Source organism: Muscardinus avellanarius, assembly GCF_963383645.1.
Source record: "Muscardinus avellanarius genome assembly, chromosome: 5".
Lineage (NCBI taxonomy): Eukaryota > Metazoa > Chordata > Mammalia > Rodentia > Gliridae > Muscardinus > Muscardinus avellanarius.
In genome coordinates this window covers 93,500,832-93,514,894 of record NC_137790.1, presented here as the reverse complement: position 1 = coordinate 93,514,894, position 14,063 = coordinate 93,500,832, and the positions used below count along the sequence as shown (strand labels likewise).

General features: G+C 37.2%; 1 protein-coding gene across 1 annotated transcript; it reads left to right on the top strand.

The window, feature by feature from the left end:
• Positions 1-11,573: 11,573 nt before the first annotated feature.
• LOC308263056 (cell cycle checkpoint protein RAD17) lies at positions 11,574-13,616 on the top strand (the record flags this gene model as incomplete). Its single annotated transcript, XM_080695915.1, has 1 exon — positions 11,574-13,616. One exon carries the CDS (start codon positions 11,574-11,576, stop codon positions 13,614-13,616), a length of 2,043 nt encoding a protein of 680 aa, XP_080552041.1.
• Between the last annotated feature and the right edge of the window lie 447 nt (positions 13,617-14,063).

Here is a 14,063-nt window from a genome sequence, read left to right as displayed (position 1 = left end):
AAAGGCCTACAGTCTCCAGGATGCAGAACTTTAGTAGGGTCTCTGGAGATCACCACAGACCACTCAATTGTGGTGACCAGGGAGAAGTCAGACCAAACCAGCCCTAGCTGTGGATAACATGGACTACTACTTGCATACTGGGTATGCCCCAGAAACACCTGCAATTTATGCAGGCCAGGAGAAACATGGGCTCAGTATCAGTGGAAAATGTGAATACCTGCACTTAACACTAGAGATCCAGCCCCAGTAATACCATTTGCCTGTGTAGACTGAAGAATCCCAGAGAAAGGTCCCTTTTGAGAGCTCAGAGACCCAGGTTTGCAGCAGAAGAGGTGCTGGCAGCACTCAGTGTCTGCATAGAGAGAGACATAGGCCAGGGTCCCAATCATTGAAAGAGACCAAAAAGTGGGACCATAAACTGAGATCATTACTATAGGTTACAGAGCAAATGAGAGTGCTTGGAACATGCTCAAGAACCTATTATAGAATGTGAACCTTAAATGGCTGAAAGAATCCACACAGACCCAGGAGGGCTGCAGAACCCAAGTTGGCTCAGTATTTATATATTTGTAGGGTTGTTTTGTTTTATTATTGTTTTGTTTTTGTTATTTTGTATGTGTGCTTGTTTATTTGCTCTCTTCCCTGCCCCTATTACATGCTTATTCCCCTGTTCATATCTACTCTCTTCTATTTAAAACTCAGGAGGTATGTAAACAAATGTATCAAAGTTAATCACCAAACAAGCATGGGATCAAAGGAGGGGGAGGGAATGGAATGGGGAATGGATGAGGGCTAATTGGATGATGTGTGCTTGTATATCCTCTCAAGTCAATGTGATGTATGATTACAATGCACCAATAAAAAAAAGAAAAGAAAAAAGAAAGTATATTACATTCGAGAAATGTATTTGAAGACCAAAAAAACCTATATTTGTTTGTTAGATTTGTTCACAATAATATTAACATAACTCTTTCAAAATAGGAGAGAAGTTGTAACAAAATAACAAAAGTTAATATAAAAATAAGCTAACTTTTATAAGTGTATGTAACATTTTTCATCTCTCAAATACTTTTTAAAATTTTAAGTCTATTTATAAAAATCTAACAAGTACTTAACTACAAGTTTCTAAGTGTGAAGTCCATATTTTAACTAAAAAAAAAAAATACACAATTAGCCTGGCATGGTGGTACTTGCTTGTAATCCCAGCACTTGGGAGGCTGAGACAGGAAGATCACATAAATTTGAAGCCAACCTCAGCTAGTGAAGCTCTCAGAAAGTTAGTGAGACCCTGTTTCCAGATAAAGTATTAAATAGGTCTGGGAGTATAGCTCGGAGGTAGAAAAGACCCTGAGGTCCATCCCCAGTTACACACACACACACACACACAAAATACACAATTAGCAGTTGACCAGATTTTTACTTTTTTGCGACTGACTAGTCTCAATGAGCATAATGTAACTCTGTTCCATCCATTTCCCTGAAACTTACATAATTTTGTTCCTTTTCATGGCTGAGTAAAATTCCAGTGTGTTCATATCTCATAGTTTTGTGCTCTTCTTAATAAGCAGAAGCTAGGAAGAAAATGGGTCACAGGAGAAACTCTAAATGAAAAAAGAGAATCTAAAGATGAGAAAATAAGGTGACTTAACATAGAGAGATAGGAGAGAGGAAGAGAAAAATTCTCTGAAGTACATGATATACCTTCACAAACAAATCAAAGACAATCACTAAACCAAACATAAAAGAAAGAAGAATGAATGGAGGAAATGGGGTGGGAATTAAGGAAGGGCTAAATGGATGTGTGCATGTATGCCTCTACCACTTTGAACCCCAAAAGATGTATGATTACAATGACCAATAAAAAAAATTGACCAAAACCAGTTATGGTGGCACATGCTTGTAATCCCAGTAATTGTGAGACTAAGATAGAAGGATCATAAGTTTGAGGACAGTCTCAGGGAATAGTGAGACTTTTATCAACCTAGCAAGACTATGTTTCAAAGTAAAAAATAGAAAATAGGGCTGGGTGTGTAGCTTGGAAGTAGAATGCTACTGCTGGGTTTAATCCATAGTGCTACACACACAAAAAAAGTTGACCAGAATAAACTTATACCTTTTGAAAATTAACATTCAAACTTGTAAATAATCTTTAGCTCTAAGAACAAATTAAGACTAAAATCTTCAAAAAGCATACCATTTACTCCTTTAGCCAATAGACATTTACTGAGCACCTGTAATAGGAAAAAAACCACTTTTGAGGCATTTAAAGTACAAACACAGACTGGTAGATTCCTTCTCCCAGGATGAGGCAATCATACATATGTGTACATACATATACTATATATGTGTACATACATATACTATATAAGATATATATATATATATATATATATTAAGTATATATATTAAGTATATATACTAAGTATATATACATACATATACTAAGCCCTAGAAATCTAAAAGAAAGAATTATTCATTCCAGCTGATCAGAACACAAAAGAAACAAATCTGGAAATTGAGTAAATGAGTTGTTTGGAACTGTGCTACCTTTGTTTAGGCAAAGAATGTAAAGAGAAGAAGATACTCCAGGCCATAGGAAGGCATGGGGTGAGCGAAACAAATAGTTCAGCTGAGTCTGTCAGAAGCTGAGGTTATGATGGCAAACTGAAGATTAGCAGTGTATGACCTTGAATATTCAAGCTTCTCTGTGAAAAGCCTTTGATAAAAAGATTGTGATTCAATAGTATGTGGTAGGGCCCAAATTTTCTCATTCCTAACAAACTTCCAAATGAGGTAAATTATACTGAGAAGGACAATACTTTGAGGAGCAATGTGGCAAGTGTGCATGAATGGGTATGAGGGAGATTTGGTGTCCTTAAAGAAAGGCAGTGTAATTCAGCCACTATAATGTAATCGTTACCATTAAAATACACTCTGAAAAAAAAGAAAAAAGATTGAATTTATATTACTGCTTACTTATTAGCTGTGCATCCTTAGGAATCTTTCCTGTGGATAAAGTGAGAAGAAAATTACTACCCCAAAATATTGTTCAAATCATATAAAATAATCATTGTAACTCAGTGGGGTGCACAGCACACAGTAAGTACTCAATATGTGGTGGCATTGTTTCCTCTAGCTGGTGATATAAAGAGCTCCCTTCTCTCTGTTGCTTTTCTCAAGCAGAAACTCACTGACTTTTCTGAACACTGTGCTGTACTCTGATATTTCTCTTTTGTACAGTGAACAAAAAGGGCAAAACATGCTGTGGATATAGAGTTAGAACAATTAAAATGTTTAACAATGATCAGAAGAGTGTGCTGGAAGAACATAAGATGTTGAGGAAATTAAGAAGTTATAATACAATAAATAATCATATCAATAATCATACCAATAATTAGTCAATGACATGTCAAATAATTACTTCTCTGCTTTAAAAATGATGACAAAGAAAAGATTATATGTAGAAACTCCCACAAAAGAAATATATCCAGTGGATTTCAAGAAGATATATTTGGAAGATCAGAAGAACTAGTTGTTAAATTTGTGATACAAGACAGGCAAGAAATGCCCATTACAGGAAAATGATTTTGCTAAAAGAAATAAAAAATTACTAAATAAATTAATATATAAAATTATAATTTAAGAAAAGTTTTATATTTCTTTTCATAAATGTAAACATAAATTAAAAATCTAGTTATTTCTAACCTTCCATTATTTAAAAAATACTTATCACTGCCAATAACTTATTTTATGTTCTCTTTATTAATTCTTAGATTTACATATCAATATAAGTATCTTTTATTTTATTTTTATTATTTTCATACATAAAAATATCTAAAATTGTGAATTTGGCCAAAAGTTGGCAAGTATGAGTTATAATTGTGTTGATAGCCTAAATAAGCCTTGCCCCCAAATTGTTCTCAAATAAAAATCAGACCCCCTAAAATTTATATCTTAGGTAGTTGAATGAATTCAAGATATCCATTTGTTTTAGAATAGCTGTAAACTCTAGAAGCTGTGAGAAATAAAGCTCTTGGAAAACACAAATGTGGCAATGTTAGAGTGATTGAAATCAGAAGATGCTTACTGGGCATTTTCCAGATACCACATTTCAAAGGACCTCAGTGAAACTTCACCAATGATGATGGATAGTTGGTGAGAGAGTTGGGTGATAGAGAATCAGTTTAAAAACAAAATCTTTCATCATTCTATGTTGATCACACAAGAATATTAATCAATAGTACTTGGTATTCAATTCTAGGTTTTTTACAACAGAAAGTTTTATAACAAAAAAATTTATCTAACAAATTTTGAGATTATATTCTCAACAGTCTATAATAGAAATAGAAACAATGTAGAGAAAAAGTAACCAGAATATATATATATATATATATATATATATATATATATAGAGAGAGAGAGAGAGAGAGAGAGAGAGAGAGAGAGAGAGAGACTCTGATCTCCAGTGCTGGTGTTTTGATAAGCTTAAGATACAGCTGATCTTCTCAAACATAAACAGTTCCCAGTGATCCAGTTGGCCTAGCAACTACCCCAATATACAGTAGCCACATCTTTGCTTCCCTCCTGTTATAGTTAGATATAAAAATCCCCTAAAGAGTTTGTTATTAATATTCAGGGTTTATATAATGGAGTCTTTAAGATTGTAATCCCAGGATTACAATGGATTTACCTTAGTTTGGGCTTGGGCCATAGGGTGAGACTGAAGAGGGTATTCCTAGGGATGTGGCTTTCCTCCTCCCCCTGTGTTCATATTCATTCTCTCTCTCTCTCTCTCTCTCTCTCTCTCTCTCTCTCTCTCTCTCTCTCTCTCTCTCTCTCTCTCTCCTCTCTCTCTCTCTCTCTTTGCTTCCTGCATCTATGATGTGATAAACCCATAAAGTGCTCGCCATCTCTTTGCCCCTGCCACATATACTGAGATCTGTGGTCCCCACTACAGAATGAGCTACAAAAGCGTTCAAGTTTAACGATTCAAAGACACTGCCAAATGCATACAGATAGGATCACTCCATTCTAGTAAATGGTTATATTTTGAATCAAGATCCAACACTAAACTGTGCATGGGGAACCACATGAGAGGCTGAGGCAAAAATATTATTTGAGCATAGGCGTTCTCCAGGGTCACCCTGGAGAACATAGTAAAAACCCATTTTAAAAAATCCAGCACTTGCTAATCATTTAGTAATTAGAACCTTCCTCATTATTAATAACTGCTTAGATATATATCTTAAAATTTAAAGTAATTATTTCTTTTCTGTGCTACTACAAACTAATTGTTCAAAAACCTGTAACAAATACTGAAGATACTGAAAAATAATGGAAAATTTCTTTCTCTCACTGTCTTTGGGATCTATAAAATTGTAGCCTAAAATGTGCTTTGGTTGTCCTGTAAAAATGTAGGTCTTGTATGTTCAGGTGTATTTAACAAAGACTGTTAGAAAACCAAAAAAAAATTCAACAAGACTACATCATATGCAGTACTTGGAGCTACACATAAATACTTCATTTTTTTCAATAGAGTTATAAAATTTAGTTTTTAAAAATGTGAACTACTACAATTTTGGTAGGAGACCCTGTACAATAAATATAGATAAAATTTAGTATTTTAAGATTTTGAATAAAGCAGAGATAAGACATATTTTTATAGATAACAGTGTAGCCAAAAAGGTAATGGAATAAAGAGAGACAGTATGATTTAATTGTTTCAAGACTTGGAGATCTACCAGTAGAAAGACTTCTGACTAGAGAATAAAAGAAGTCATAACTCAGCAAAAGAAAGACAGTAGAGCATGGTGGAATTGGACACAGCACAGAGAGTAAAAGACTTTAAAGAGCTTTATGCATCTCATCTGGTGAACAAAGTGGAGGCAGCACCATCTTGATGAGCCCACACTGGGGTTGGTGACTATTGGATCTGGCAGCTCTCAGAGATAAATTTCAGCAAAGAAGAAGCAGAATCTTGTCAAACCAGTGACTGCAGAAAAGAATCATCAAAATCAAATGCGTTCTTTCGACAATTTAATGTCTTAAGACAGTAACTCCCCAGGCTGCCCAGTCAAATCAGCCTGCAAAATCCTGTGCCTACAGCTGAACTCCAAACAAGAAATGATAGAACCTCCCTGCAGAAACACTACATCCCACCTCATCAAGACTGTTGTGAATCTGTGGCTGCAGCTGAACTCATTCTTGCCTGGAGGGTCCTAAGCAGCACTCCTCAAGACTTAGTTTATTGATGGAGTGTGTCCATAAAGCGCCTAAAGAGATGCAGCCTCTCTTGGTCTGAGTGGCCTGCAGCCTAAGGCAAAGCTTTAGGTAAAGTTTAAAAACTTCTGCAATAAAATGATTCAGCAGAAAAGGGGCTAAGATGGCGCCTGGAGGAAGCTACAAAGGCGTGGTTTCCCCATTCATTATGGGTGGGGAGACTGAGCAGTTTTTCCCTTTTTTTTTACCTTTAAAGGAGCTTCCGCACACATGATTGGCTCATGTACTGGCCTGGGATTGGCTGTGAACTACATGCTAGTGATCCTTATCCCGATAGGCTAGGCTATTTCCCATGGGAATTCCCCTCGTGGTTTTGTGCTATATATATGATTGCTTGGAGAGGAATAAATGAGATCTTGCTTGACTTGACTCCTGGCTCGTGTAAGTGTGTGTGTGTGTGTGTGTGTGTGTGTGTGTGTGTGTGTTCGAGCCACCGGCACTTCACCTTCCTGCTCAGCCCCACATCACTGACAATGGGCAGGACCCCCGTCAGTTTATAAAGTATCCCAGTAGGAGCCTGGGTGGCTGCAGGGATTTGCATGGCAATCAATAGACCTATGGGGTCTGTGAGTTGGCATCTCACTCCTGCAGAGGTGGGGGCAAAGGCTACAGTGAGAAACAGCAAAAGTGAATTAGGGGAAAGTTCTAAGATGTAATCAGGCAGGTGGAGTCTAGGGTCCACAGTTTTCTGTGCCCACACACAGACTCCAGAAATCACTGTAGGACCACCAGCAGTGATGTCTATGGGTAAAAAAAATCTAAGCCAACTGTACTGCAGGTTCAGAAAGCTAAAAACTCATGCTGGGGGTGTTCAGGTACTACAAGTACCAAGGCCAGAGGCCAACAAGATCTCATGCAATTGCAGCCACCTACAGCAGCAGCAATGTCCCTAAGGCTAAATAACTAATCACCCAAGTCCCAGGATCAAAACTGTAAAATCTCTCCCTTCCAGAGCTTGGTCCCTGAAAGCAAGGAAAACAGGTCATCAGGGGTTCATGAGAGTACAGCTATAGGCTGGGAACTCAACACTCTTTCTGCCAGCAGATATATATTTGCCTCTACAAATTTGTCTTATATAATCAGACTTTTGAGTTTGTCATCCAAAATGTTTTTAACAAGATATAGTTCTTAGCCAGTATGAGAAAATAGGTTGAAGACCACCATGCTCTCTAGGCCTACACTTAGTAGGGATATAGACTATGATGTTCTCTTAAGAGGCTACAGGCTGTTTGTTGGGATTTAGTGCCCTACAAACACCACTGCTGCAAACTTGTGAAACACTGCAGAGCATTGACTTCTGGAATCTGTGATCATGAGACATAAGCTCAGCAGGGCCAGAGATTACTATGATCCAAGCTGGTGGTCCCGCTTACTAATTTATTTTCCTATACTGAGTTTTAAACCCAGGGGCATTCTACCTCTGGACTACACCCTATTTAATTTTATTTTTGAAATTTGGGAAGAGGGTCTTGCTAAGTTGCTTATCATCTCTATGGTATTTGAAATGTCTTCAGATAAATAATTTCAGAAAAGTTCCTGAACATAAAAAAATTGGTCATCGATGTACCAGAGACATCCAGAATACCAAGATAAGATCAAAAAAGAACTTCTTCATGCCACATAATAATCAAAATTACTAATATAGAGGCAAAAAAAGAATTTTAAATGCATCAGGAACATAATAACAGGTGAAATTCAGAAGAAAACAATAAGAATAACTATAGATATCTCAACCCAAGTCATTAAAGCCAGGAAGGGCTGATATGATGTAATCCAGATCCTGAAAGAAAACATCTTCCAACCAAGAGTGCTATATCAAGCAAAGTTATTATTCAAAATTGATGGAGAAACAGAAACCTTCCCTGACAAGCAGAAACTAAAAGAATCCAAAACTATCAAGTTAGTAGTAGAGAAATTACTTATAAAGAAGAAAAATTAAAGAAATACCAGGACCAGAGAAGGGAAGAACTCTACCATATAGACAACTAAAAATAAATAACACTATATCAAACAAAAAATATAACTCAAAAATGATAAAAAAAAAAAATAAAAACAATCTCTCAAGAATAACACTGAGCCAGGCATGGTGGCACACGCTTGTAATCCCCGCACTTGGGAGGTGGAGACAGGAGGATCACGCAGGTTCAAAGCCAGCCATGCTGGCTTAAGACACCCTGTTTCCAAATATAAAAAAGCATAAAATAGGTCTGGGAGTGTAGACTGGAGGTAGAAGGGCTTCCAGAAACCCTAGTACCACCAAATAAATAAATAATAAATAAATAAATAAATAAATAAATAAATAAATAAATAAACACTAAACTTCAATTTCTAAATTCCTCCCAATTAAAAGGCATAGAATAGCAATTTGGTGGGGTGTTTTTTTTTTTTTTTTTTTTTTTGGTGGTACTGGGGGTGGAACCCAGAGGCTTTCTACCTCTGGGCTATACGCCCAGACCTATTTTCTATTTTATTTGAAAATAGGGTCTCACTAAGTTGCTGAGAGCCTCACTAAGTAGCTGAGGCTGGCTTCGAACCTGTGCGATCCTCCTGTCTCAGCCTCCCAAGCACGGGGATTACAAGCGTGTGCCACCATGCCTGGCTTTAGAATAGCAATTTGAATTGAAGAATATTTCAACTATTACTTGCAAACTACAGGCAAAGTTATCAACAGATTAAAGGTGGAAGATAGAAAAAGATATACCATGCAAATGGAGACTAAAAAGCAGCGTTAGCAATGAAGACAAAGCAAAATTTAAACTAAAACATCAGAAAAGACAAAGCAAGTCAATTCTTACTAATAAAAAACATTATAATAAGAAAATATTATAAAAGAAAACATTAATGGCCCCAATGTGGGTGTACTCACTGGAATAAATAAATTCTTCAAAACATTAGATCTCAAATATAGTAATATTTATAATCCCCAAATACAGTAATATTGGGGAAATTCAACACCCATTCTCACTTCTGGATTGCTCTTTCAGAGAAAAAATGACTAAAGATTATTCAGAGATAAAAAATCAATATGATTAGATATATACAGAATATTCCAACTAACAGCAGCTGAATACACAATCTTCTCAACTGCTCATGGAACCTTCTTCAAAATAGATTACATTCCGGGCCACAAAGCAAGTACAAACAAATTTTTTAAATGTACATAATTTTTTACATCTTTTCAGATAATAATGGAATGAAAGTAAAAATCAACAACAGAAATACCAAAATAAGTTACATAAGTACTTGGAGATAGAATGATACACTTTATAATTAGGACAGAGAAAAATAACAGAAGAAATTTAAAATTCTAGAATTAAAAATAGAGACACAACATACCAAAATCTATGGGACACTTTGAAAGCAATGTTAAGAGAAAAAATTGGGCAGGGTGGGAGTTCTAGGGCAGCAGCTGAGCAGTATGGCAGGGATGGCAGGGCTCCTGTCCTATGTGAGCTGGAGGGTCCTTGAGCAAAGAGTCTGGGCCAAGCATTTTAAAATTGCTGTAGTTTAGCCTGCAACACTTATGTTAGAATCAACAATTTGAGCCGGGCATGGTGGCGCACGCTTGTAATCCCCGCGCTTGGGAGGCAGAGACAGGAGGATCGCGCTGGTTGGGAGCCAGCCACATGCGCTGGCTTAGGAGACCCTGTTTCCAAATAAAAATGTAAAAATAGGTCTGGGAGTGTAGCCCGGAGGTAGAAGGGCTTCCGGGAACCCCAGTACCACAAAAAAAAAAAAAAAAAAAAAAAAAAAAGCCAACTCACCTGATGCAGCCATTTCATCTCTGCCTGCTTTTTTAAGGTCTGGCCCAATTTATGAACCTCTTAAAAGTATTAGTCTTACAAGACCTGATAATGAAACTCTATGGGATAAATTAGATCATTATTACAGAATTGTCAAGTCAACATTGCTGCTGTATCAAAGTCCAACCACAGGGTTTTTTCCAACTAAAATATGAGGTGATCAGAAGGCTAAGATTCAGGACAGTCTGTATTTGTTTCTGGGGCCTGGGCTTTGGCTCTAGCATACAGATAGATGTATTGATAATGACAAGGGAAAGACCCATGAGCTGGAGCATTCGACTATAAAATGTATGAGAGAAATTCTATACTGCTATATGCATCAGGCTAATAAGGTCCAGAAACTTAAGCAGGATCCACATCCAACATGTCTTCACTCTATTTTCAATGTGCATACAGGAGATAAATTGCTCTCCTATGAGGAATATGGGCATCTTCAGATAAATGCAGTATCATTCTATCTCCTTTATCTTGTGAAATAATTTCCTCAAGACTCCAGATTATTTATAAGACTGATGAAAGTTAGAAAAAACAATCCTAAAATTCATATGGAAGAACAAAAGACCTACAGTGGCCAAAACAATTCTGTGCAATAAGAATATGCTGGAGGCATCATTATATGTAATTTCCTACATAATAATTTCTCCAATATAATTTTCTACTTAATTTCTACATAATACCTAATATATATATATATATATATATATATATATATATATATATATATTTTTTTTTTTTTTTTTTTTGGTGGTACTGGGGGTGGAAGCCAGAGGCTTTCTACCTCCCGGCTATACTCCCAGACCTATTTTATATTTTATTTTGAAACAGGGTCTCACTAAGTTGCTGAAAGCCTTACTAAGTAGCTGAGGCTAGCTTCGAACCTGAGCGATCCTCCTGTCTCAGCCTCCCAAGCGCAGTGATTACAAGCGTGCGCCACCATGCCCGGCTAATACCTAATATCTTACTACAAAGTTGTAGTAATAAAATCAGCATGGTATTGGCACAAAAATAAACAAATTGGCCAGTGGAATAAAATATAAGATACAGAAACAAATCCTCACACTAATGGCCACTTGACTTTTGATAAAAGTGTAAACAAAAATATGCTGGAGAAAAGACAGACTCTTCAACAAGAGTTACTGCCCAGGGGGGGCGTGGCCTCGGAGTCTGGGCGCTGAGCCCGGGGAGGGCAGCCGGCTGCCCTGCTGCCAGGAGCCGAGGCTGGGCTCCGCGGTTCCTTTCCGCCCACGAGGGGATGCAGCGCCCGGAAAGAGGTGATTGTTATTGAAGAGTCATTAGAGTCCTAACCATAGCAACAATCTTCACCTTTTGTTCCGACGTGCCAACTGTATTTGCTCAAACACCCCCCCCACCCCACCAGCATACATTTTTGAAACATAAAAGCTTTCTAACTGTTAGCTGGTTTGGAGAGGTGAATTATACTTTAATGTACTGCAGATTGTATACTACGGATGGGAACTGTTAAAGTTTATAATGTCAAAAACTTTTCTTAGACCAAAGTTATCTTCCACAAAGGTAACAGATTGGGTAGACCCATCATTTGATGATTTTTCAGAGAATATAGCCATCTCTACTATTACTTCCACATCTTTATCTGTGAATAACTCAAATCATAGAAGAAAAAATGTACCTTCTGCATTAGAAAGTAACCGATTTCCAGCTCGAAAAAAAGGAAAGCCATCCTCTGAACATATTTATGGTCTAGAAAATTCAAAAGAATATCTGTCTGAAAATGAACCTTGGGTGGATAAATATAAACCAGAAACTCAGCAAGAACTTGCTGTGCATAAAAAGAAAATTGAGGAAGTTGAAACCTGGTTAAAAGCTGAAGTCCTGGAAAGACAATCAAAACAGGGTGGCTCTATATTATTAATAACAGGTCCTCCTGGATGTGGAAAGACAACTACTATAAAAATTCTCTCAAAGGAGAATGGTATTCAAGTTCAAGAGTGGATCAATCCAGTTTTACCAGATTTCCAAAAAGATAATTTCAAAGAGATGTTTAATTTTGAATCAAGCTTCCATGTAGTTCCATATCAATCACAGATAGCAGTGTTCAAAGAGTTTCTATTAAGAGCAACAAAGTACAACAAACTACAAATGGTTGGAGATGATCTGACAACTGATAAAAAGATAATTCTGGTCGAAGATTTACCTAACCAGTTTTATCGAGATTCTCAAACTTTACATGAAATTCTAAGGAAGTATGTACAGATTGGCCGCTGTCCTCTTGTCTTTGTAATCTCTGACAGTGTCAGTGGAGATAATAATCATAGATTATTGTTTCCCAAAGAAATTCAAGAAGAGTGTTCTATTTCAAACATTAGTTTCAACCCTGTGGCACCAACAATTATGATGAAATTTCTTAATCAAATAGTGACTATAGAAGCTAATAAGAATGGAGGGAAAATCATTGTCCCTGATAAAACTTCCCTAGAGTTGCTTTGTCAAGGATGTTCTGGAGATATCAGAAGTGCAATAAACAGCCTCCAGTTTTCTTCTTCAAAAGGAGAGAACAGTTTACAGCCAAGGAAAAAAGGAGTGTCATTAAAATCAGACACTGTGCTGTCAAAATCAAAGCGAATGAAAAAGACTGAGAGGATTTTTGAGAACCACGAGGTCCAAGCTATTGGTGGCAAAGATACTTCTCTCTTTCTCTTCAGAGCGCTGGGAAAAATCCTGTATTGTAAAAGAGCACCTTTAACAGAATTAGATTCACCTCAGTTGCCTTCTCATTTATCAGAGTATGAACGGGATACATTACTTGTTAAACCTGAGGAAGTAGTGGAAATGTCACACATGCCTGGGGACTTATTTAATTTATATCTTCACCAAAACTATATAGATTTCTTTATGGAAGTGGATGATCTTGTAAGAGCCAGTGAATTTCTGAGCTTTGCGGATATCCTCAGTGGCGACTGGAATACACGCTCTTTACTCAGGGAATATAGTACATCGATAGCGACGAGAGGTGTGATACATTCCAACAAAGCCCGAGGATTTGCTCATTGTCAAGCAGGAGGATCAAGTTTTCGACCCTTACACAAACCCCAGTGGTTTCTAATATTTAAAAAGTATCGGGAAAATTGTCTGGCAGCAAGAGAACTTTTTTCTGACTTCTGCCTACCAGCTTTATGCCTCCAAACTCAGCTATTGCCGTATCTCACTCTGCTAACCATTCCAATGAGAAATCAAGCTCAGATTTCTTTTATCCAAGATATTGGAAGATTTCCTCTGAAACAACATTTTGGAAGGTTGAAAATAGAAGCCTTGACAGACAGAGAGTATGGAATGGTAGAGACTGACACTGGAGATGAAGCTCTGCTGGGTGGAGGACAGCCTGCAGAGGACGCTCAGGGCGCACCCACTCCACCTGCTGAGCCAGAAACTTGGTCTTTTCCTTTGAGTCAGAATAGCGGGGTTGAGCTGCCTGCCAGCCAGCCTCAGCCCCGGTCCTCGCAAGTGGACACAGAAGAAGACATGGTCATAGAAGAGTATGAGAGTGATGGGACGTAGAAGCCAGCCTGCAGATCAGATTGCCCTTTGACAGATCCATTCTATTCAGTTGGTACTTCAACAGTTACACTTTCTGGTGAATTAGAAACAGTTCTCATAGTATTTCATCACAATCAACTGTCTCTTCTGTTGTCTTGAAGTAAATAGAAGATCAAGCCTTCAAGTACTTGCTTAAGTTTTTCTCTAGTATTTATTTAGCTTTGTGATTGGTTTACGGAGAGGAGACCAGTGTATTAAGTGTTTGAACATTATCCCTGATATCAGAAAATGTGAAGGAATAATCCAGAATACAAATACTTGGTAGGGTATTGTAAATATGAATCATAAAATGATATATGATACAATTATGAGTGTAAATAAACTTTGTGCCTTATTTACAAAAAAAAAAAAAACAAGAGTTACTGGAAAAACTCATTATCCATATGTAGAAGAATGAAATTGGACCTA